Genomic DNA, 25,990 nt, shown 5'->3' on the forward strand with positions numbered 1-25,990 from the left:
TGTTGCCAATCCAGTGTTGCAGTATGCTGGTTCTAGAAACATTTGGACAACTGTTAATTGTGGATGACCCTAGTGGAGTCTCCCCTTTTATAGAGATCTCTCGCCTTCCCTGCCACCCCCCCCCCCTTCAGCCTGTCGTTTCTCTCAGCCTCTTTGACCCAGATCTACTCTGGACTTTTTCTGATGAGGTCTAAATATAATCAGAATTCCTGAACAAGGTACTTTTATTGTTGTGGTAGGCCATTCAAGTACCTGCGGGTGGTAGGGGCTGTTTAAGGGGAAGCTTGGATAATTACCTAGATTTTGTTATAGAAGGGGAAAAATCCACCCCTAAAAGTCCCCTGACGCTTGGTGTGGTGCAGTGCTTGGCCTTAGAGATGTGTGGAGCTAGACTTATGGCAGAAGTATGTGCACCCTGGGCTTCTGTTCTGATGTGGAAGGCTCTATCCACCACCTGGGAGCCAGAGGGGGTATCTCAAGTCTGTTGTGGTCCAAGGTTATGTGTTAGTCCTCAGGAATAAGACAAACATGGTTCATCCCTCGCCATCGTGTCTTTGCTTCTGCCTGCTTCTGCTGTCATCTGTGAAGTTTCCTCTGGATGTCAACTTAATTCAGAATAAAGAGATACCGCTATTTCTTGGTGGCCCTTTAAAAAGAAATGGGGAGAAAACCCACTTCCTCCCTTAATCTCCCATATGTACTGTGGAAATATATGAAAAGCACATTTAGTTAAAAAGCTTGATTTATGGCACGTGGTAAAGAGATCCCACCATGTAAGGCAGCCGAATTGGAGACTGTGAAGAGTGCACGGCTTTTAAAAAACCGCCTGCCAAGATTTGGCTGGGTGGGGAAACCGTTTACTAGAGTGTTAGCATTTATTGTTTATAAGTGACTTCTAACACTGGGATGTTTTTAAGCGTGTTGAAAGGGAAGCTCCAAAATTGAAGTTTCTAGATTAAAGATTGAAGACTATCTGAGGAGGGAAGTTATAATTTAAAAAGAAGAGAAGTAAAACCAATAATATGATGGTTCTGAGGACACGAGTGACTTCCATGGTGGGCGGCAGGACCACGATTCAGAGGGAAGGAGCCCCTGAAACACAGGGTTCCTCAGGGAACCCCTGGCGGAGTGTTGCCAAGCCCTCCAGACAGGTTGAGTTTCTGAGGAAAGGGGAGTGAAGAGAAAGCCAGTCATACTTTACAGTCCCAGAGGGGATTTTAAATGTATAGTAAAATGCATGGAGGTAAAATTAAGATGTACCTCTGTGGACAGGGAGAGCAGACTCTGTATGTTCAGACACTTGGGGTATTTTCTTACCCTTTCTCTCTCTGTGTGTGTTTTTTACAAAGGTATTTCCCAGACTTGTACATTGAATCTGAATCTGCACTTTATACTGAACAAAATTCCCACATGTAAACACAGTTTTATATTTTAATAGCAACGGCTACAGCAAAGACTGTCAAGGTTTTTTTCTTCCATGTTATTTTTTGGTTCCTCGCCTCCCCCTTTCCATTTTGAAACATTAAAACCTTGTGGAGATGCGCTGTTGCAGGGGGTGTGTGTGTTTATATGGTAAACTTGTGCCACAGGCTGTGATGTGCATTCCCATTGGGTCAGAGGTTCTCCATGGAGCAGTTAATGTCAGACCAGATGGTAAATCTCTTTGATTAGAGGTAGCCACTAAGTCATATTCACCAGCAGGACTTTGTTACCCCATAGCCTTCCTTCATCTGCCCTGGACTTAACTAACTCCTACATTGTTTTAAATCTCTTGCTTCCTGGAGCCCCAGGCCATCCTGGCTGGCAGCTGAGGGTCCCATCTTGCCAATCGGACATTCAGTATCCTGTATAACATCACAACAACCCCACACAGCACAGCACAGCACAGCACAGCACAGCACAGCACAGCACAGCACAGCACAGCACAGCACGCTGATGAGCTATGGCTGTCCAAGCTTGGCAGCAGGCGCTTAGCTTGTGCTGTCTTCCTTCTGTCATGCTAGCTCCGTGAGCTGGGACTGAGACCTCCTGAGACTCACACTTAGTGTGGATTATAACTGGGACTTAGACTCGGGAATCTGACCTTGAGCACATTGTGCCATTGACCAGGATGTAACCCACCAGACTCAGGACAGCTTGGCCTTGGGTGGTCACTGGGTACACATATTGAAGGATGTGGAAACATCACAAAACAGGCTGGCGGCACAAGAGAGGGGTGGAGACAAAGATTTTGCTGTTTTCTAACTGAAATCTGCGTATTTCAAGCTCGTGCCTTCCTTTTTTCTTAGCTCATGCTTGTTTTATTCCAAATGATATTTTAGTTAAAGAAAGAACTTCTACTGAAACATAAAAGAAACAGAAGACCATGGTAATAAAGTTTAAATGATATAGAAAATTCTGGAATAAGGCTTGTTTCTTACCCTGCTCCCAATTCTTGATCTCTCTCCCCAAAGGTGACCACTGCTAGCCTTAGCTATCCTTCCACAAAATGCCTGTGGTGGCATTCCATCCTGCAAGCTTCCCCAGGGTGAGCACTGGCCCCAGGGACAAGCCACAGAAACTGTGATATGCCACTGGCTTATCAGCATTAACACCATTCAGCACTGTGATCTCCTGAGATTTCCCAATTAGTGTCCCCCCCTCACTGGTCCTAGCACACAGTGGTTCCTGACAGTTTAGTTCTGGAACTTTGGGGGTCCAGTGATGCAGAGCCAAGCTGATGGTCCTGTGAAGAGTGTCCGGGATGCACACAGCCTCCCCCTGGCTCTTTGCTCTCTGGGTCCTGTATTGTCTCATTACTGAGCTGACAGTTACTAATTTGGCCATGACTACTTGCCTCTGATCCCCTGGCATGAATTTTTTTTACAGTAAATGATGCTTTTTGTTTGTTTGTTTGTTTACCTTTTTGTGTGGAAGGACTACTAGAAAGATCTTTAAAAAACAAATAAATTTACATACCTTTTGCAAGCATAACCTATGACCCTGATTCAGAATAAGTCAGGCAGGTGGCTGCAGGGAAGCATGGTAGGCCAACACTGTTCCAGAATCGAAGCTCTGAGTCCCTTTTCTGTGGATGAAGCTCATAATATTTTTGTGGCCAGTGGAAAGTGGGCATCGTGATGTTGTCAGAAAGCTCCTGGTTTCTGATGGAGCCTGCAGATAAGGATAGCTCACTACCATGAGGCTGGACATCACGCAGACTGCAGACCATGGAAGGGGCTTGGGAGTCATCCTTTGTTATGCTCTGGGTGGGCCTCTTAGTGGTTTTAGTAAGAAGCAAGTAGGGTGGATTCTAGCTCATCTTTTCCTGTTCCCTTCTACATTTGCTTTTGAGATTGGGATCCTTGAGGGTGTGGTTTCTCCAGGACAGGACAAAATCAGTCCTTTGGTTCCTAGTTAAAAAAAAAAAAAATCAACCTTTGTTGTGCCACAGTGAGTAAAGGCCCTGTCTGCATAGCAAAATGTAGATATAGCTTCTCCTTGGAGGTTGGTGAGATGGCTCAATGGGCAAAAGTGCTTGCCAAGCCTGATGATCTGAGTTCAGTTCCTGGAACCTATTCAGTAGAAAGAACTGACTCTTAGAAATTGTCCTCTGACCTCCCCACAGATATGCATACGAACACACACACACACACACACACACACACACACACACACACACACACACACACACACACAGAGAGAGAGAGAGAGAGAGAGAGAGAGAGAGAGAGAGAGAGAAATTTTTTAGTGAAAAAAAAAAAACACCTTTTCCCAAAGACAACACAGAAGGTTCAGAGGTTCAAAAATATCCCCATGTATATTTCAAATGATAATTGAATTTCACATTAAAATTCACTCCTTGATTTCAATTTCTTTGTTGTTGTTGTTGTTTGTTTTTTGTTGTTGTTGTTTGTTTTTTGTTTGGTTTTTTGAGATAGGGTCTCTAGTCTTGAACTCACTATGTAGCCAAAGGATGACCTTGAACATCATTGATTTTAATACCACAGGTGCCTTTTCTCACTTCCATTAAGGGTGGTTGGGATTTTTGAAGAGTAGAAGGGTATGCCAGATGGAACAGTTCTGGGAAGAACATAGGTCTTTGGGTTCCTTGGGATCTACCTGTGAAAGTTCCTTTGGCTTCATCTTTGCCTGTTGGATTGAGGAGATGTTTGTATCAGCTGAGGATTGCCAACCAAGCCGGCAATGGAAGCCAGGATACTTCCTGTCTAACCTCACATTCCATGTGTCTTTGGCCAAAGTCTCAGTAGTGGTCTAGTATAAAGCAGTGCCCAGCAGCCCACAGTCAGACCAAGGCTGTTTAGCCATACCCAGGCATAGCCTTCATGTAGGGCTCTGCATAAATTTTCTTTCTTGGGAATCAGCCAACAAGAGACCCCGTGTTTAAGAGATAAACACTGTGTCTGACCTAGGCTGATTCCAGATCAAGGGAAATCGGAAAGTAACTTGGTAAAGCCCTGTGTGCTGCCAGGTGGGAGAGGATCCTTCTTCCTGTGTGGTTCTGAGTCTTTCCCTCAACTCTTGTCCACTGTCCTGCTTACTGAAGCTGAATTGATAAGATCCAGCCCATTTCACTAAATGGGCTGGGCATCATCAAGTTTCAGAAGGACTGGGGAGAGATGAAGAATGACCTCCTGATGCCTGGGCCTTGGCTTTCCTTGAATGAAAGACCCCGAGTTACCAGAATGCCCTTCCCACAATACCCTCCTGTTCTTTCTTTGAGGTGCCCTTTTTACATTTTGGAGGCAAAGGCAGTGGAAGAACTCATCTGCCAAGTGTTTGTGAATCCCTGCTGCTGATTTGGTTTTGGGTTTGTTTTTATTTTATGGTGCTGGAAATGGAACTCAGGGGCTTGCACATGCCTTGCCAGCACCCTGTATTTGGGCCCAGCCTTCATGTCCGTGAATCTCAGAAGCACGGCATTGATCTGTGGTCTGAGTAGGGCTAAGGATATCTTCGTCATCCAGGGCCCTAAATAAGGAAAGGCAAAAAGACAGTGAAGAAGCCATGGGGTCTGCCTGCACATTCTTAAGTGGCTGTCTTTAAAAATTATGAGGAGAAAAGAAATACCATGATTAAACTTCTATAAATATTTTTGTGGGAAACCTCATATTTCCTTTGACTTTTTATTTTGGTTCACTTTTTGTTGTTGTTGTTGTTGTTGCTTGGTTTTTGTTTTTGTTTGCCTGGTTTCTTTCTCTTTCTTTGTTAAGAACTGATGTTCTGGCTGGGTCTCAGCTCATTTCCAGGCTCCTTAGGTAGAACCAGGGTTACATCTGCCTCTTTGCATTTTGTATCCAGGTTTCAGCTGAGTCTAGCTCCTCCATGAACTCCAACACCCCGCTGGTGAGGATAACGACTCGCCTGTCCTCTACGGCAGATACCCCAATGCTAGCAGGGGTCTCTGAGTACGAGTTGCCGGAGGATCCGAAGTGGGAGTTCCCCAGAGATAAGTGAGTACTTCTGCGAACGGCTCCAGTGAACACTTAGCTATAAATGGAAATATTGGATTGACATTTTCTTTTCATGGCCTTTAGCTGCAAAGGTCTTACTCTGACATTGTCAACAGGAGTGAGATTGTAGTTCTAAATAACCCACTCCTGGAAAGAAGAATTAATTTTTTTTAAAAAAATATCTCCTTTGGAGCAGAGCTACAAAGTCCCATCTAATAACCAATGAAGATGGCATTTGGTTACCATTGTTTGAGTTTCTAGACAATTCAAACCCAGTCAAATGGAACAAAAGTGGGGTTAATGTAGTCTTTAACACAAAGCTGACATTCCAACTTCTGGTTACTAGAAATTGCCTTAAGGATTTTGTTTGTTTTGTTTTTAGTGGTTATCCATGTGATATTGGGCTGAACAGTTTCAAATCTCATACCTGATACCTGAGTTCTATGGTCTACAGTACTTTTGCTTTCTGGTTGCTAGAGAGGTATCTAGTTATGTGTTGAGGCACAAGGTTGCCACCCAGGCTTGACGGGCATTGCTAGGAGCTGTTTTGTCTCATGGCCCAGCCTGCATAACTCCGTGTAATTTGGCCTGTGCCTGGGCTGATTTGGAGTCCCAGTTCTGCCAGCTAGTGGCTGGACAGACTGGAGGGATTCACTCAGTTCTCTGAATTTCTTGCCTATAAAATGAGGGTCATGGTCTACACCTCCTGAGAGTAAGCACAAGTCTTGGTTGTTGGAATCTCTCATTTTCACTTGTGTAAACCAGGGACCTTTGAACTGCAAACTTCAGCAAGATGGTGTATTTAACAGAGCTGGTGGTGCAGAGGGTGGCCCACCAACTTCTACCCTCTAGGTAGAGACCAACCCTGGCACAGCTTCCTTCTTGTAGGATTAGAGTATACAGCTCAAGAGTAGCAGAAGGTGGAAATGTTGGCTCTTTCTGCATCAGATACACAGGAATAAACTCTCAGCTTGCTTGAAAACAACTAGCCCACCTATCTTGATATTGGCAGTGTCTTCCTAAGATTATGTTAGTGGTATGTTTAACACACTCACTGTGTGTGTGCGTGCGTGCGTGAGCGCAGAGATTCAAGAACACAAAGACAAGATTTCCCTAGACTAGATGGCCAGTTCTAATTGAAAGGGGAAGGAAGCGTGGGCCTCACTTGGGTCTTTGAGACACACAATTCCAGGCACTTTGGTTCCCAATTTAGAGATCATCACATATATTGTAATCTAGGGCTGAGTAACTGCCTATGAAGCCTTCAGTTTGTGTCAATAGAAATCATTTCTAGCTTATTTGTATACTGCAGTGAAAAGAGCATTTCATTCCTTCATTCATTCAGGGAATGTTTATTGGGCATTTTTAACTGGTGAGGTACCAGAGAAAACACAAAGAATGGTTTCTTTACCTGTAGAATTTTGATAGAGGAAGAGATGTTTCTCTTGACCCCCGCCAGTTCCCTAGCTGTGCATGATTATATAAATGGCTGGATTCATGTGCACATTCCTACATACACAAGACTGAATTGGGGAGTTGTGCTTGTATGTTAAAAACTTGCAGTTTTCAGGTTGAGTCTGTATTTTTGGCCACCTGTGACACCAGTCAACAGTGCAAGTCTATGTTGCCCAGCGGCTCTCACTCAGGGGTACCTAAGTGTGGAAAATCTGAGCACTATGCATTTCCAAGCAGTATTTAGCACAAATGTAGGAGGAGCAGATTTCCAATGAATGAAGGCTATTTAGAAGCGGTTTATTAGATTGGAGGCAGAAGTTACACAAAGAGAGGTTTGTTATACATGTGGTAGCGGGGCAATAGGACATAAATTAACCATTTTCCAACGCAAATGTTTATTTTCTGCCAAGATGTTCAATTTAATTTTATTTCTGGACTGAAAGGCAATACCTTCAGCATAGCATGTGCTGCCCTCTGTTTTCTTTCTCTTTTGAGCTTTTGAAAAGGTTGTATACTTACTGTAAATGCCGTATATTGAGGACAGCTGAATACTTGTGCTTATGTAAAAAAAAAAAAAAAAAAAAAAAAAAGCACACTCAAGCTGGAGAGATAGCTTCATGGTTAAGAGCCTGTACTGCTCTTGTAAAGGACCAGAGTCTGGTTCCCAGCACCCATGATGGATGGCTCACAACCCCCTGTAACTCCAGATCTGGGGGATCTGATATATCTAGGCTCCATGGGTGCCTGCATTCACATGTACATACCACCTCCCCAGAAACACGCATACACATAATTAAAAATAAATCTTAAAAAAAAAACACTCAGAAATATTCCAAAGACCTCCCCATGGAACACCTAAAACAATGTCAGGCTGTTTCATCTGACATGCCCAGAACTTTTATGCTTAAAAATGTAATTTTGTGTGATTTTCTTTCTATTTTCATGTTTATTTGGGGTGGTAATAAGAATTTTTAAACTTCTGTCAAAAAAAAATATCCTGCCTGTTTTCTAAAAGTTGCTTTCAGTGAGAAACTATGGATTCTTTGAAATGCGTTGGTGATTCCTACCCTGTCACTTGGCAAGCAGTGTAACCATAAAATCTACTGCTATCGCATAAGAGTGATTTGAAAGCTGCCACTTTACAGGGACAGAAAATAAGAGCAGTCTTTCACATTTTTTTTTCCTCTGCGACATTTTAAATTACAAATATTTAATTGGCTCAAGACCAAAAGCTCCTCAGAGTTGGCACGCAGGGAAGCTGACCACCTCACTAGCAAGGACACCTTCCATAAAGAAAAAGAAAATAAATCGAGAGCACGAATGTGAAATTTAATAGCTGCTCCAACAGTAATTGACGTTCTGCAAAAAAACGTCACTAAGAAAATACCCCGTGTGTGCATCAAAGTCTCATTGGTTCCATATGCATGCCTCTGGAAGATTTTTTTATATTTAGTTCTGGAATTTCCCTCCCTGTGCCCCTCAGCCAGGCGCTCTGTGCTAATCCCCTATTTACACATTTAGGCTGACGCTGGGCAAACCCCTGGGGGAAGGTTGCTTCGGGCAAGTAGTCATGGCTGAAGCAGTGGGAATCGATAAAGACAAACCCAAGGAGGCGGTCACCGTGGCAGTGAAGATGTTGAAAGGTGAGTGGGTGGATGGGAGGGCCGGGTGGGCCTTATCAAGAGTGTTCCTTTTGTGGCACGTGAGCTCTGCAATAATGTGGGGTCAGAGAGCACATACTTGACCTGGAGGTTGAGGGGCTTTCAGGATAAATGAGCATCTGAGACAGAGGATTTACCTTGAGCTGTATGTACTGAAAAGAAAAGCCAGTTGATGCACAAGTGGTAGCTTGCTGGGTCCAGTTTTTCTGTGACCGATTGGTCCTGGTTGATTCTCCTCTCCTGTGTATTTGTGGGCTCATAAAGTTTAGGGGTTTAGGTGGGAATTGAAAAGGTAAATTTGAGACCCAAACTTTAACATACAAACAAGGAGAGGTTGAGTATTGGAGTGGGAACAAGGAGGGCCAGGAAACAGAAAGCCACATTCTGTCAAAATGTGGAGCTGAAGAGTCACTTAGAAGCCAAAAAAGGAACAGACAGGATTGGCACTAATATAGAATCTCAGGGACATGTAAACAGTTACTCCACGATAAAAAAACGCCCCCCACCCTTTTTTTTTTTTTTTTTTTTTTTTTTGGTGGGAGCCTGAATGCTTGTACGCAGCCTTTCCAGACCAGTTTGATGCCCAAGGAGCTTAAATTATTTTTAACTGTTAACTTATCCTTACACAATATTCTTTTATACAAAGAGTTAAAGGGAAAGGTCACGTAAATCCTGTTGTGGGAATTTCAGAAAGGTTTCGTGCCCAGTGTTTCCCTCCCTTGTGGGCAGAGAGGCCTGTCTTGGAAGTCTAGGATGTTTGCACATTCTCAGGAGTTAGGCCATTTCTTTCTTTAGTAGGATGCTTACCACACCCCTCCCTGCTGAGAACATGCAGACAAGAAAGGGCAGGAATACCATTCATTTTGTCTTTTTAGCTATTGACCTGAGATTCCCAGGGAACTCTGAGATGGTCCTTGCTTTGGAGGTTGATACCAGGGAGGAGATAGCAAGTATCTAGGTACCAGGGCAGAGGCAGCCTTGATACCTGCTGGGAACTGTGGGATAGGGAGGACCAGGCGTCATACAGTTTTCTATGCCAACTCCTGGTTTTGAGATCCCTGGAGCTGTTGCAAAAAGGAGGGTATAGGGTTGGCCCCTCTCTTTAAGCAAGATTGTCTACCATCCTTTTCATCATGGTCAGAGGACATTGGCCCCAAAGCCTTCTCAGCATCCTTTGTGACAACCAGAGTATGGCTAAGGTCTAGAGAAGGCAGCATGCTGAGCGTGTGTCTATAGGCTGCTCTATTCCCACATCCCTTCCCTCTTCTCCATATAGGTCAGGGTAGACCTATTTATTTCATTTTTAAAGACAGAGTCAGTCCTTATTCTTTTCTTTCAGCTCAGATTTTATGAACTGAACTTGTGTTAGCTCAGTGGCGGAATGCCTGAGTGGCATGCGCATGGCACTACACACAACAAAATAATAGCCGAAGAGTTAACTTAAAGGAGGGCACACCGGAAATGGTCTTGCTTCTTATTTGAGCATTCCCTGTGAGACCATGTGTGTTGGGTCTCTGCCATGCATGTGCCATGCATGTGAGACGTGACTTGTACTTCTCTTTTAGGGTGGTAATTGGAGCTATTGAGAAAACTTTTGGCTCACTCAGACTTTCTGTATGTATACACATTTACAGATGCACTTATGGGCTACTTCCTGGGCCTAACTTTGAATAAGCTAAAGGTTGTGTTTGGAATTTTTGCTCTGTAAAAACAAATTTTATAGTAATTCCCAATGTTCCTCCTATGGTTTCCTCCCCATCATTCTTGGAGTTGCTGGGAGCATCAGGAAGTCTGGTGTATTCTAGAAGGTTCCTTAGATACTTCAGAGGATGGGGTTAGTTCACGATCAAGAACTTTGCTGCAAAAGACTTGGCCTTAGTGTTGGGGGCTTAGGTTTGGTCCCAACTCTTGACCATGTGACCTCTTTGATGCTGAGTGAGACTCCCTGCTTCAGCTTTTATCTCTTTGCTGATTAGATGGGGAAATGTTTCTGGTCCTAAAGTTCAACTCCGTGGTGTTCTAACAGAGTTTGATGGCTAATAGGGTGACAGCCTGGGCAATGGCAGAAACCAATTTATTGATTCACCTACTTCATGTTCCTAGATGATGCCACGGAGAAAGACCTTTCTGATCTGGTATCTGAGATGGAGATGATGAAGATGATTGGTAGACATAAGAACATCATCAACCTGCTGGGGGCCTGCACCCAGGATGGTGAGTAGAAGGGTGTGTTTTCTGTCCATATACTGCACCGCTGGCCAGCAGGCGTCATCTAGAAACAACTAGATTTGTTGTCGGGTTTCTGCTCATAGGGCATCTCAAGGGCATATGTCCCCTTCAGACAGGCAGTACACACCTATCCCGGCACCCAAGAGGCTGAAACAGGAGGATCACAAGTTTGACAGCCCCAGGTGTATATTAAGACTGCCTCAAAATTACACAAAAGTAGAGGCTGGAGAGACAGTTCAGTCAATAGAGGGCTGGCCTTACAAGCATGAGGACCCATCAAGTCTATATTTAGAGGTGAGCTTTTGTGATCCTAGCACTGGGGAGATGGAGAAAGGTGGATCCCAGGACTCACTGACCGCCCTCCTCGTCCTGCTCTGCCCCCTGCCTTAGCCTTCTTAGTGAGTTCCAGTCAGTGAGAGACTCTGGCTAAAAAACAAGACTATCTTCTGGCTGCCACACATAAGCACACATATACAAATACAAACAAATATATGCATGCATACATACACACATGTTTTTAAAGGTTACTTTTATTCTACCCTAAGGAAGATTATTACCAGCCACAGGTGCACAGTGAGTCTGTGGCTGCCCCTGGTTGGGGGGGGGCATGAAAATTTGGGCATGGGGGCTGTTTTGGAAAGGGCTTTCTTCTGATGCTTTTGTTGTGTGAGGGGCAAAGAGAGATTTCTTGAAAAAAAACTAACATGCTTTGGTTGGGAAATTCTTCCCTTAAAATGGGGGCTGAGGAATTCTGTCTTGCTATAGGCAGCAGATGGCTGAGCTCTCAAGAATAGCTTCACAGACAGAGCGTGGAAGGAAAGAGCAGTCTCCCCTAGGGGAAATGATTCCCTGGGTGCTCCCACGAGTGCCTACTGGCGCTTTAGAAATCAACTTGACAGTAATTAGTAGACTCATGCTTATGTGGCGTCTCCTTTAGGTGTGCAGGGATTGGAACCTTCTTCTCCAAAGAGCAACTGTAGATATTTTAGACTTTTATGGACCCGTGGTCTCTGTTACAGAAACACGTCACTACCATTACATTGGAAAATCAGCCGTTATGAAACAGATATGAATGGGCATAGCTGTGTGACAATAAAATATGATGGCTCAGTCTGGTACTGGACAGGATGTGGCCTGGAGACCATTCTTTCCAGCCCTGGAGTCTATACCATGCTCTGGCTATTTGAAGCCCTCTAAATTCTCATCTTTTATTTCATCCTACAAACTTAACATTTACTTATCCTTACAATATATGTGTATGCACACACAAGCATCACACATCAGATACCCTGCATAGCAGATATTTACATTACAAGTTATAATAGTAACAAAAGTGTACAGTTATGAAGTTGTTAGGGAAACAATTTAATGGTTGGGGGTCACCACCGCATGAAGAACTGCATGAAAGGTTGCAACATTAGGAAGGTTGGGAACCACTGACATAGGGGAAAGAAAGGCTCTGACAGGAAAGTTACTACAGCTATGTCTTTTATTTCTTTAAACCTTTGGAAGTTATGTTGATCATCATCATTTTGGAAAGGTTAGAAATGGAGGTCTATTTTTATCTATGCCTTTCTGCATGATAAAACTTTAAAAGAAATGTTAGGGATGTTGCTGAGTAATAGACTACTTATCTAGCGCTTGCCTAGTGTGTTCAAGATCCTGGGTTCAATCCTCAAGCACTACAAAACTACAGTTGGGTTGTAAATGACTAAAAGCTTTGCTGTGTCATACAAGGGTAGTTCCTGCCTTCACTGCCTTAGAGAGCTTCTCTCTGTCTCAGGGCCACTCTACGTCATAGTTGAATATGCCTCGAAAGGCAACCTCCGGGAATACCTCCGAGCTCGGAGACCACCTGGCATGGAGTACTCCTACGACATTAATCGAGTTCCCGAGGAGCAGATGACCTTCAAGGACTTAGTGTCCTGCACCTACCAGCTGGCTAGAGGCATGGAATACTTGGCTTCCCAAAAAGTGAGTCCTTCCCATTCTGCTTGGTTGGATGCAAAGCCAGTTAAGTGTCTTTGAAGAAGCTGGGCAGCTCAGTTGTGTTCATTTGCTTGGTCAAGTCCTTGCATGTCTTGTACAACCTGGAAAATAGTGTTATTCATATTTCAGTCTAATGGACTCTTCTTGAAAGGCCAGAGCAGCCTCACAAACTCATAACAACTGTAGGAGCATGGACTGTGTTCTGAGGCAGGGCAGGTGCGATGCTCCTGGGCTGATCGGGCTTCATTTGGAGTGAGCGTGGGGCATGGACTTGGGTGTTAGATTTAGAGTGATCATCTTGATGTGGAGTTAAATGATCTGAGAATGGAAGTTGAGCACAGGAGTGGTTTTGACATCGAGAGTCTGGGATTTCTGTTTATTTTGTCTCCTTCAGTTGAGTCTGTGGTCAGAAGTTGGCCAGGTCCCCTGAGGTGAATGGTTGGCATTCCAAACAAGCCACTTACAATGGAACTCTAAGCATTCCAGTTATTCTGAAAGTTGTTAGGCAGGTGCTCAGAGTTTTCATGGGTATTTCCGAGGAGCCAGGGCACCCTTCCTCAATCCCTGCACGTAGAGGCAGGGCACAAGGGTGCCCTGTGGGCTTGGCTCCTATCCGGAATGGAGCTTGCTGCAGTCCCATTGTCCTTAACTCCTCAGGTTGCCAAAGACAAAAAGCATCCCTTGTGTGTGTGTGTGTGGGGGGAGCTCCTCTGTTACTTGGAGCCTGGGCTACTTGAAGCATCATAAATCTGGATTCCCCCAGGGGGCTTGCTAGTGTCAAGAGTGAATGAGGTCACCTGTGTTGGATGGTGCAGGTGGCAGGCCCTCTAGGGATACATGTTCCTGAGCCCTTCTCTCCATCACCTGGGAACATGGCTTAGAGTTATCGCGTGCTCTCAGTTTTGCTTTGCCTTCTTTTATTATTATCTTCTATTCAGTTTCCTTCAGAGTTTGCAGCTTATGGAGCTTATAAGTTTTCTTTTTCTTTTCTCTTTTTTTTGTTTGTTTTGTTTGCAACCATGAAACCTCCTAACATAGAGGTTTTAAGAAGCCAAATTTGGGCCGGGTGTTGGTGGCGCACGCCTTTAATCCCAGCACTCGGGAGGCAGAGGCAGGTGGATCTCTGTGAGTTCGAGGCCAGCCTGGTCTCCAGAGCGAGTGTCAGGGTAGGCTCTAAAGCTACACAGAGAAACCCTCCTAAAAAAGAAGCCAAATTTGAGCAGTTTTGAGTTCTGATTTGGTACATGTATATTCGCACATGGTGAGGAAGGGGGGTTGCCCCTGAGAAAATCTTTGGCATCAAGAAACAGACAGATCTAAAATATGGGACATTTGACAAGATAACATCTCAGAATATCTGTGTCATGCCAGTTTTAAAAATGCCGGGAGAGCTGGGATGTCAGTAGATGTCATGCTATTGCCTGGCATGTGTGAAGTCCTGGGTTCCATCTCCAGCATTGCATAAACCATGCATGGTGCTACACACCCGTGGTCCCGGCGCTCCGGAGGTGGAGGTGAGAGAATGGAAATTCAGGGTTATCTTCAGCGAAGTATCAGGTTTGAAGCTAGCCTGGATGGCATGAAATAGAGAGACAGAGAGAGACACACACAGAGGCAGAGACAGATAGATAGATTTGGTTAAAGAAGCTAAAGAGACAAAACAACTAGTAACAAGAGCTGTGACAATCCTAGACTGGCTCTCTGGTGTGGGACGTGAAGGTCAGATTTTACTGTTAAGTGGCTGATACTTGAACATGGGCCATATCTTAAATAACATTACTGTGTTCATCCGAGCTGAATTTGGACTTGGGTAACCATTGCATTGTGTTAAGATGGGGGATGCATAGTTGGGATATCTCTTACCCATCTTACCCTTTTATTTATTTATTTATTTATTTATTTTTGTTTTGTTTTTTCAAGACAGAGTTTCTCTGTGGCTTTGGAGGCTGTCCTGGAACTCACTCTGTAGACCAGGCTGGCTTCCAGCTCCCAGAGATCCACCTGCCTCTGCCTCCCAAGTGCTGGGATTGAAAGAGTGCATCACCACCATCTGGCTTTACCCAAATTCTTAAAAACACCAGAGTTAATGTTTTAGGGTGAGGTTTTGTAATGTTTATCTATACATAATGAGGCATGATCTAAATGAAACCCAAGTCTGTTAAAATCAACTGTTTTCTATGAACTATATTCACATAGCCAGAAGGTACCTTTACATAGTTTTTAATGACTTTGTACATAAAACAAATTTATAGTCCAAAATTTTCCACTCACGGCATCCTGTCAACACTGCAAATGTTTTGGATTTTTGGATTAGGAAATGTTGAGGAACCAAAATGTGAAGTGACTATGTTGCTTGCATCTTACTTCTAAAGCAATCAACAATAAAAACAAGCAGGTTGTATGTTTGCACACGAGTGTGTGTGCCTGTGTATTTGTACATGTGTGCATTTTTATGTGTATATATGTGTACACGTACATGGTGTACAGGTATATGTGTGTTTGTTTTTGGTGCGTATAGGCTACACATAGAGTGAGTGAATGAGCTTAATAAACCAATCTGGCAGATATGGACAATCATGGCACTATTTCATCTTGAAATGTCTGAACTATTTCACACGGAGGTCTGGGCCAGGCAGTCAGCCATAGGCAGCCTGTTAACTTCTCTAGGCTTGGTTGCTGCAGGGAGTCCTCCTTGGTGGGAGATGAGGGAAGTGTTTGTATGCAACAGGACTTACAGGGGATATAAAAGTAGTAGGAGAACTGTCTCTTCATTTTCTTCAGTCCTCCATATTCCCCAGATGACTGTTTTCTGGGTTGGGATGTCCAATGGGGTGGACAGAACAGGTGTCATCCTTGATTTCTTGAAGCAAGAGTTATGAGTAGCAGTAGGAAAAAAATGCCAGTAAATGTGAAATAAAAATAAGTAGATAACCAACTTGAAACAATAAATCCCTTACTCATCCAGGGCCATACAGTGCCAGGCAGGGACCCTGGACTTGGCCCTTGCGGCTATGCAAAGGTGTCAAGGGTGAATATTAGGGTCCAGGTGTGTGCTTTACAGTTTGCCCTTGAGTGGCGCAGTGGAAACACTGAGTTCCTCTTTGGGCCAAATTTAATCAGGTCCTACGACACTGAAAGAAGTTGGTAGTTGGAATTTGGGCACATTCTACTGTCATGTAATAGGATTATTAGGTAAATGTTATCAAGACAGCTTCTGATATCCAACTTGAGAAACTAAATGGTGGTGTAGCTTCCCAAAGTAAGGAAGACCTGGGAGTCAGGATGCAGGGCAGGAAGTGATTTCAGTAGCAAATGCAGAGCTCATGTTGGAGAGCTGGTTAAGGGAAAGTGTCAGCCAGCAAGCCATAGACTGGAGCTCAGCCCTGAGGCCTGTACATACATCATTAGGAGGTCAAAGGTTGTGACTTCAATTAGGTAGGGAAACTGGGGGGAAGCAGAGATGAGAGAGGCTGAGAGGCCAGGATGTCACTCTTGGGTGCCACAAAAAGGGTTTCTGGACTGAAGCTGAGGCCAGCTGTGTATCCTTGCTCAGAGTCAGAAGAAGAGCATGCTGGTCCATGTGGTCACAGAACTGGTGCCAGTTCTTCACTCCCCCAGTGTTGTGGACCTGAGATTTCTCAGTTTGCAGTCGCTAGGTACAGTGGAGCAAAGGCTGTCACATGAGCTTTGCAAAGGAGGAATGACTGTATTTGGGAGTTGCAGAAGCAATGGGGAATAGAATTGTCCTTACAAATAATATGGTGACCATTGTAGTTACTCTCATCACTAATTGCTAGACGCAGTTTAGCAAGCATCTGCCATCAAGCACATCGTGAGTACTTAAGACCATCCATCACAGGTAGTCTAGGATCCCTTTATGGAGGAGGGTGCCAGGGATACCTAGGGCTTGGTAGGATGCTTTGTACCACTGTCTTCTCTTCTGGGATGAGACCTGTATGTCCAGGAGCTAAAGGGGAAAGGATGGTTCCAGACCTGGGTCCCCTGGGCCTCTGCCAGCTACACTGACCTCAGGGTTTTCCTGACTCTCTATAGATCCAGGCAGATCAATAGAGTCTCTGCCCCAGGCTGTGCTTTAGTCACCCCAAGTGTCTGTCCCCATCACTTTGCAGAAGAGCCTGGGTTAAATGCTTGTATGCATTTTTCTGGTTTGTTGTATTGTCCTAACACCTCTAGCTCCTGCCCATCCACAGTGAAGGCTCTGAAGAGGTATGCATGGGGTGCTGGATGAAGATCTTAAGAATGCTTCCCTTAGGAGGCACCGCTTCTAGAAAGGAAGAGCAAATTCTAGACGTGAACAATGAGGAAGTGGGGTAGCGGTGGGTTTTAGAGACAGTTTGTAGAAAGAGACAAAGAACTGCTGGTGTCCCAGAACTCTGACAGCAACCCAGAGAACAGTTTCCAGAACAGACCGTATGCCCAGCTCTGAGTCTCTTCAGATGAGGCACTGAGCCTGACCTCCAGCAGTGTCATATTTGTGTGAAGAGGAGGTGGAGTCAGACAAGGAAAGAGACTTTGTGGCAAATCCAGTAAACTAGATAGCAATGGGAGTATTTTTATTTTAAAGTATTTATAAAAATCCTTGCTATTTCTAGTTCAGGGATACTAATTTTATTCAAAAGCAAGTTCCACATCCCCACCTATGACACCCATCTCATAGGTCACCATGGAAATTAGATAAGATGACATGTGACCCAGCACTCTGTCTTCATCACAGGCTTATTGGATTTCCTTCCTTAAGATCCTGTTTGGAAACTTCCCTAGGGCCTTCATTCTGTAGACAGTAGGTACTCTAGGCTGGAGAACAACCCAGACCTCTGTGTGTGGTGGGATTGGCTTGGCTTTAGCTATTTTCTTGAGCACTGGTTCCTAGTCTTCTATTTATTCCTTGGTGTTTCCCAGCACTCTGGGATCTAGAGTGAGCAAGATGGTAGTAGTAGCCTATGGCAGCCTCTCTGTCCCAGTTGAGCCTCAATGTGTGGTCGAAGCCCCCTGCAGGGGAAGCCAGATTCTTCTGACCACTCAGCTTGCCAAACACAGAGAACACATGTCAGCAGGAGCACACAGCACCAGGAGAACTTGGCCAGAGCCTTGGAAGTTGAATTTGAAGAGGCCTCCAAACTGGCAACGCACTCCAGCCCAGGCAGAGTTGCAGGCAGCCCCGGGAGCTCTCACATTTCCCACTCCTACTCTGGCCGGGGACATGCGGACTTGGGTGGCTTGCCTGCTTCCTCATCTCTGATCTTGGCCCACCCACACATGCAAGTGAACACAGGGGATGCTTGGGCGTGGGTGAGGGCAGAGTTAAAATAATTCCTTATTCATGTTTCAGAGAAGTTAGGCTTGTTCCATTTTTATGTGGTCATTTCATAGAGAGCTAACAATAGGTCATTCTCAGTTCGCCCATCCAGTACACCAAGTCTGTCTGCTTCATGTGATCGTTAACCTTGATTTGTGACCTGTATAAAGACATTTGAGGGTAATGCTTAATTCTTTGTACCACACCTCTTCTAAAAATAGAAGTGAGTGATCAGGGGTCCTATTTACCATGTATCTTAATGAAACCATAGACTGTTAAAGTACAGCTGAAACACAATAGCTTTGGAAGGTCTGGCCTTTGTAAATCATAATGACCAGACCTTCCTGAGACTGTGGTTCGTGTTGGGGCAGTGCAACCTCCCATCAGATGTATCATAACAAGCATAAAAGTGCCAGGTCCTGATGTATGTGCAGACACAGTTTAGTCCCTGCACAGGCTGGGCATTGTAACGGACTGCACTGAGAATGTGAATGGATGGACAGCGAGCCAGGAAAGGACATGCTAGGCTGTGTCTGAAGCACATAGTGTGTGCGTATTCGGTATAAAAGGGGAAACCAGAAAGCCTTTGAACAGTAAGTGTAGCAGTCCACCGAGGAAGGTCAGTGACCACAGCCTTGCCTAAGAGGTGAGCAGTGGAGGACAGACATTGAGGATATCTTGGAGCTGGAATGATCAGGACTTGAGTGTAGAATGTGAACCTACAGGACAGGAGTCAAGGGAATAGAAACATTGACTTTGAGATGTCAAGAGGGCATTACTGTCTGTGGAAATGTCCCGGAATGACTTGACAATGAGTCCTCCAGTCTCAGCAGAGGCCAGGATGGAGATGGGGTTGCAACTGCTTTATGTATCTAAGAATTGATGCCACACAGATAGAAGAAACACACAAACGACGTGTAGCAGTTTCTTTGCTTTGAGGGACAGGGGAAGAAGAGAGGCAGTTCAAGAGTCTGTGAGAGATTGAAGCAAGAGAAAGAAGATGGGGGAGGCTGCAGTAAAGGCACTGTTTCTAGAAACACATCTACAGTGTCCAGCTGCAGAGAGGGGAAAAAGGGTGCATTAGAAGAGGCCAGTTGGGTCTAACAGTGAGGAGGGTCCTCATACAGCCTAGAGACAAGAGTGGAAAAGAAGACAGAAATAGACGTTGCTGAGACCAATGTTTGTAGGACATGAAGTCACATTGTCAGAGAAGTGACAATGAGATGAAGAAGACAGAGTTTAACCCAGTCATCTGAAAGTTGGGCTTTAGCGGACTGGAGAAAGCAAGTGTTGAACTCAAAGATTTTCGAATGCTATCTAATGTTGAGTTTGTGTGAAGTTGCAAGAGACACACTGGTGGTGTGGGGCACTTGCAAATAAAAGAGGATGCATTTGTGTAATCAACCTTTACTTTCTAACATGACTAGGGCCTTTGTTTGTTTATTTAAATTAGAATGAGTGATTGTCATGTCTTGTTTGGGGCTCTTGAGAATGCTAGTCAGCCTGTTGACTTTAGAGCCCAGTATGGCTCTTGCAGTTTTCTGCGCCCAGTTTTTTGTTTTTTGTTTTTTTTTTTTTTTTTTTTTTTTTTTTAACTTGAGGTGTGTTTTCTGTCTTGCATTTTTATTTTAAGAGTCTGTTTTTCTTTTGATTCTTAAAAACACATTGGTATTATTTCTCTCCCTTCTTCCTCGATTGCAGTGTATCCATCGAGATTTGGCAGCCAGAAATGTGTTGGTAACAGAAAACAATGTAATGAAGATAGCAGACTTTGGCCTGGCCAGAGATATCAACAACATAGACTATTACAAAAAAACCACAAACGTGAGTATGTGATGTCACACTGGGGAGCGGGGTAGGGAAGTTTACAGAATGACACAAGTTTATCAGTGGGAGAACTGTGGGGGCTTCTCTCCACACTACATTCTGTTGTTTTTGCTTAACTCTCGATCAGCCAATTCAGGGTACATCTGAGGTAGGCTTAAGCACTCTTTTATACAGAATAACAATCAATAGCCTCCAAATCTTTGTGTGGCCCTCTTAAGGACCTTCATAATTGGGATGGCGAGATGGCTCAGCTCTTAAAGCAAGGACTAGAGCTTGGAAGTTTGCTGGGTTCAGTTTTGCTCAGAGGCTGACCAGGGTATACCCGTGTGCTAGGGAGACAGATGATAATGAGAATACAAAGAAAGGGTACTTGGGCACTCTGCATCTCAGCCATTTTGTATGGAGCTTGGGGCTTATTTCTGCCCTTAGTGGTAAACTGATGAAACTCATTAGAGAGCCATCTCTTCACTCAGAGAAGTGAAGATGAATACCTGGTAGTGGTGTGTGAGGGAGCATGGGATACCTGCCACTGGGTGCTAGATGGGTGCTCAGGTTTGGAGCCCAGATTCAAGACAGACTACACTAGGGAAATGAGGAAGAGATGGGAACCTAAATCTACTTTTCAGATTCAGACCTGGTTCTTAGAACCAGCCAACAAGTCCTGACTTGATCTGGGACCTTGGATTTTTGTTTGTTATTTGTTGGTTTGTTGGTTTGTTTGGATATATATATATATATATATATATATATATATATATATATATCCTGTGAGTGTCACCACAGTAACTTCTCTACATTCCAGCAAGTCCACAGACTTGTCTCCTAAGCTCAGGAAGGCCCTACAGGACCTGACCAACTGATGTAGTTATTAAGTCCTTTATTTTAAATTTTGACAGTATTAGGAAGCCAGGTGAGGCAGGAGGACTGCCAAGAGTTTGAGCCTCTCATGGGTTAATTGTAAGTTGTGGGCTTGTCTGGGCTACAAAAATGAGACAGTTTTCTTAAATAGGACACGGCCATGTTGGGCCTTCTGCGCTACTCTTGTAAAACCTAGGGGTTTCTATATTTTCTTATAGGGGCGACTTCCAGTCAAGTGGATGGCTCCCGAAGCTCTTTTTGATAGAGTTTACACTCATCAGAGTGATGTGTAAGTAACCTCTGTCCTTGGCTCCTATATGGATTGAGTTGCAGAAATACTTAGCTTCCACATGTTTGTAGCAGGCATAGGAATCAGGGATCTCAGATGGCATGAGTTGATGGTAGATTGGTACCCAGTGCTTAGTTACTGATCTGCCTGCCTTTGGGAGGTGGGGACACCCTCCTCCTGCTGCCACAGTGGAAGCACTGTGCCCCATCACGGATGGCAGATGCTCACTCACCACACTCTGTCTCATTTGTCAAGTGGGTGGCATGCTCTCCACTCTTAGCTGGGCCAGGAAGTGCATGTGTTCATCCTAGCATTGGGAAGGATCAGAAGTTCAAGACTAGCCTAGACTATGTGTAGCAAGTTCAAGGCAAGCCAGGGACATGTAGTGTGGGTGTGTGAACCTATCTTTATAAAAATGAGAAAAGAGAGAAGACCCTAAAGCTCTTCCTGGTTAGAGGACTATGATTCTTCCCTGACCCAGACTTGTCCTTAGTGCTAAATGAGGCATGGTCAGTTTGGATCATCACCACATCTGCTCACTGTGCTTATTATAAATTTTTAAGTCTTGTCTTAGTCTCTGATAACATTCTAGAAATACAGTAGAAATTACATAGTATTTCTCTGATGACTCACTTAAACTACTGTTGGAGCCAGGTTCCAACTGATAATGTAGATAGGGGAATTTAGCTGAAAGATGTTATTGGGAGAAACTGGGTAATAGATGCCCCCCCTTTAAGTTTCTATGGCTCTGTAATTACTCCAAAGGACAAAGGCTTTGTATTCTTTTGTTTTTAATTTGGAAGGTTTTCTTTCTTTCATTTTTTACTCTTAGTTTCTGATGTGGGTATTGATTCTACACCAGCATGCTTGGTTCTGTCAGCCTTCCCAAAAGGAAGGAGTCACAGTTTTTATTGGTAGATGAATGCACTGAGGCTCTGAACTGTTTTTTGGCTCCCCCCCCCCCTATATTGTGGCCCCAGCTTATGCTTGGTAGAAAACCAGGAGCAGTCTTGGTGTTGAAATTGACCTCCTAGAGTCAGGATGCATGAGTTTCAGGAACTGCAGGACACAAATAACCTGCGATGCTCTGCTTGCTTGTCTCCCAGCCTTGAGTCCACCAGAGTAGGTTGGGTAGATCCAAATGTGGTTATATGAGAATAAACAGCACCCCGTGAGGTCTTCTCACTTTCTGTTGGATGAGCCTCTTATTCTGGGTCATGAAATTCATCCATGCTAAGCCCAGCCCTTCACATCACACTAAGTCACAGACTCTTTGCCCTGCTGGGGTTGCACCAGCCATCTAGGGCAGGCTTCCTCTGACAGAGTCAGCTTTCTGGCTTTATGCTGTCATCTATAGATCCAGGTTCTTGTGTCAGCCACAAAGGGAGGTGGGTGATTTAGACAGAAGAAGCCTGAAGTCGAGGAGTCTAGACCTCCCACATTCGTTAGCACCACATAAAAGACAAAGAGCTTTAAGAGACATTGGTGCAGCTCTTTGTCAATTAATGGAAAATTCCATCAGACCATACTCATGCTGTCCTCATTTAGGGAGGCTCCTGGGGGGTCAGGAAAGGGCATGTAGGATGGATTGCGGGAGGGCTCATTTATCTATGGATGTTAGAAGCGAGTGGGTGTTTATTTTTTTTAACTGACATGTTTAGGTTTCTGCGATCCGAGCACATTACTAATGCTGTGTTTTTTCTTTGCAGCTGGTCCTTTGGGGTGTTAATGTGGGAGATCTTCACTTTAGGGGGCTCACCCTACCCCGGGATTCCCGTGGAAGAACTTTTTAAGCTGCTCAAGGAGGGACACAGGATGGACAAGCCTGCCAACTGCACCAATGAGCTGTAAGGGCTGCGGCCGCCCCTGCTGACAAAGTAGTAGGCTCACCACATCTGTCCTGTTTCTCCAGACATGTCTTGGGTTTCTCAGGGCCCCATTTTCTAAACATGCTCTAAGAAGTGTCCCGGAGGCTGCCTGGGCTCAATCCCAGCACTGAGATAGACAACTATGGCTTGTCCAAAAGAAAGAACAACCCTGCCAAAGTGTATGGCGTGGGCATTTAATCTGGATATCCCTGGGAAGGAGTGTGCTGTGCCACACAGTGACATGAACAGTCGTAGGTCAGATACCAAGCAAGAATGTCACGGGGCTGCCCCTATTGAATGTACAAGGTTGTTCACAGCACCAATAATGCCAAGTAGGAAATGCAGTTTTTCCAAAGCACCTTTCCAAATCATTGATAATTGCCATGACAACTAGGCATGATGGCTAGAGGCTGGAGCACTCCAGAGGCTGGAGAAGGGGGTTTTGCACAAGGTTGAGGCCAGCCTTGGCTGCAGAATCAGACCCTTTCTAGATAAAATAAAATGAAAATAAGTTAACTTTTTTAAAAAGTGATGGGGACCTGAAGTTAGTCATTTGGTAAAGTGCAAGAATGAGGACCAGAGTTCATTCCCAACACCCACATAAAAATCTGGGCACAGTGGTGTGTGCACTTGTAATCCTGTAGACTGCAGAGGTGGCGGGAGACAGGAAGATCCTAGGGACTTGCTAGCCAGCCAGCCTACCCTCAGACATCAACCCTCAGGGCTCAGTGAGAGACCCTGTCTCAAAGAATAAAGTGGATGGTTTCTGAGGAACAATACCCAGGTTGTCCTCTGACCTCCAAGTGTGTGTGCGCACATGCACACACAAATAGAGAAGAAAAGAAAATTGCTATTACATTAACCACACCCACTCAGACTGAGTGGACTAGTGTGTTTGGATACCCATATTTTAAAGCAGAGAACACAAAGTTTATCCTGGTGCCATCGTTAGGGTATACCATTTCTGCTTATGAAAGTGTGAGCTGGTTTCTAGGAATGCTTTCTTTCCACTGTAAGTGAAATTGTGTTGTGTTAATGACGCGTGCCTTGTGCAGTGAGGTTCTGCCCCTCCTCTGGGGCAAACTAAGAACGCGATTGTCCCAGAGACTGCTGTCTATTATGTGCTCCTTTATGGGGATTTCAGAGCAGTAATCCCAACCAGCACTTTCTGGTGTACAGTGGAGGGCTGATGAATGGCCACTTTTTATACCGTATTATATAAAGGAATTTATTGTGTGCCTTGTCTTCCTGTTGCTTTTTCTAACATAGAGGGTCTCTCGAAACTCATAATCATGATAAGGCGGGAAGCTTGGACTATCCAAGAGTTAATCAGGAAGTTAGCTCAAAGCTCCATGGTGGCGGATTAGTTTGCATAAACCTTCAAGTTGTGGTTTCTCAATATATATATATATATATATATATATATTATAATATATATATATATATGGAACTTTTCTCAGTAGACTTAAAAACAAAAAAAGAACCCGAAGTGTAGTTCAGGCAGGAGTGTTTGGAGGGGAGAAAAGAGACAGCAAATGCGTCTCCTTCCATTCTCTGGAGATGGCTGGAAAGTGCCACAACATCAAGATAGGTTACACTATCACAGAAGTAGTAGCAAAACACATAAAAGTCCATATTTAGATAAAGAGTCAACCTCTTAAAGCATTCTGGGTTGCAGAAAAGTTTCTCTAATGTTAGTGCTTGTGTAGGTAGTTATATTTCATTATTTAGGCTAAGTCTCCATGCCACCTGTTAAAACCATCCACATCTGTATATCAAGTTGCTTAATGACATCAATTCACCAGAGAAACCCTTTTTCCTAGGTATATGATGATGAGGGACTGTTGGCATGCTGTGCCCTCACAGAGACCCACATTCAAGCAGTTGGTGGAAGACTTGGATCGGATTCTAACTCTCACAACCAATGAGGTAAATAAAAGCTTCCTTCCAGAAGTCTGGAAACCCTGCTTACCTCAGGAGATGCCTGTTTGTTAAATGCAAACTCCCCTGTTGGAGTTGGTGGTGGCTTTTATTGTTTTTGTGCAGGGGTCAGGCTGAGTTAAACTGTATGTTCCTTTCCTTTTTTTTTTTTCTGTTTCTCAGAACTGAATTTTGAGAATTCTGACTCATGAGGCTGGAGGCTCATGCCCTCCTGAGTTGCCCTCATGGCGACTGTTGTTGTTGCGGCCAAGTGTGTGTGTGTGTGTGTGTGTGTGTGTGTGTGTGTGTGTGTGTGTAGAGGAAGAGGTGGAAATGTTTTGTGGTAGTATGTTGGTGTGCCTGGGAAGGCACTAGCATATAGCATGAGCCCCGGATTCCGTGCCCTGTGCTCAGGGGCTGACCAACTTGATGAAAGGCAATGAGATTCTATTGTTTCCATGTGGTACTACTGCCCAGTGTGAGCCTGTCTAGAAAAGCTTGTGGCTTGGATCTCTTTGGGTGACATGCGTGTCACACATATCATGTATGAGCTACATTACATTATTCTGCTATGAGTGACTTACAGTATTTTTAAGTTGACAGTTGGTACCTGTAGTTAAAATATTTATTCCAGGGATGGAGTTATGGGGGGGGGTGTTTAGCTAGTTGTCAGTGTGATCCACACACAATCGTGGCACTCACACCGAAAGCCTGGTGTGATGGTGTTTTCTTGTAATTCCAGCACTGGGGAGGCAGATGGCCAGTTAATCTAACCTCATGGGCAAACTTCAAGTTCCAAGGAGAGATCCTAACTCATAAAACAAGGCCTCCACATGCATGCCCACCCACACACATGCGAATACACACAGAAGTTTTCAGTTTTTATATTTACAATTTATGCCAACCAATGATACCATTTTCTGTTACTCTTTGTCTAAATATAGCCATGATTCTAAACTGAATGACCTTTAGTGTTTTAGAAAGAATATTCTATGAGCAGAAAAACTGATCAACCCACACAGTCCAGGGAAACCCCCTGCCAGAAATTATAAATGAATTTTGAGATATTCCCTGAATGTGCCAAGCAATATTCCCTCATGAAAAAAAAGGAAGGTGATGTAGTT

General features: G+C 44.3%; 1 protein-coding gene across 8 annotated transcripts in view; it reads left to right on the forward strand.

The window, feature by feature from the left end:
* The window catches only part of Fgfr2 (fibroblast growth factor receptor 2), a 101,991-nt gene that overhangs the window by 71,766 nt on the left and 4,235 nt on the right, over positions 1 to 25,990 (forward strand). For all 8 annotated transcript variants that reach the window (XM_035442164.1, XM_035442166.1, XM_035442165.1 and 5 more), the window contains 8 exons: positions 5,302 to 5,453; positions 8,430 to 8,551; positions 10,673 to 10,783; positions 12,582 to 12,772; positions 19,806 to 19,928; positions 21,008 to 21,078; positions 22,788 to 22,925; positions 24,770 to 24,875. In XM_035442164.1, the coding sequence (XP_035298055.1) occupies positions 5,302 to 5,453; positions 8,430 to 8,551; positions 10,673 to 10,783; positions 12,582 to 12,772; positions 19,806 to 19,928; positions 21,008 to 21,078; positions 22,788 to 22,925; positions 24,770 to 24,875 (1,014 nt within the window). The remainder of the gene's footprint in view (positions 1 to 5,301; positions 5,454 to 8,429; positions 8,552 to 10,672; positions 10,784 to 12,581; positions 12,773 to 19,805; positions 19,929 to 21,007; positions 21,079 to 22,787; positions 22,926 to 24,769; positions 24,876 to 25,990) is intronic.

The sequence above is a fragment of the Cricetulus griseus genome, chromosome 3 (genome assembly GCF_003668045.3).
Source record: "Cricetulus griseus strain 17A/GY chromosome 3, alternate assembly CriGri-PICRH-1.0, whole genome shotgun sequence".
Classification (NCBI taxonomy): domain Eukaryota; kingdom Metazoa; phylum Chordata; class Mammalia; order Rodentia; family Cricetidae; genus Cricetulus; species Cricetulus griseus.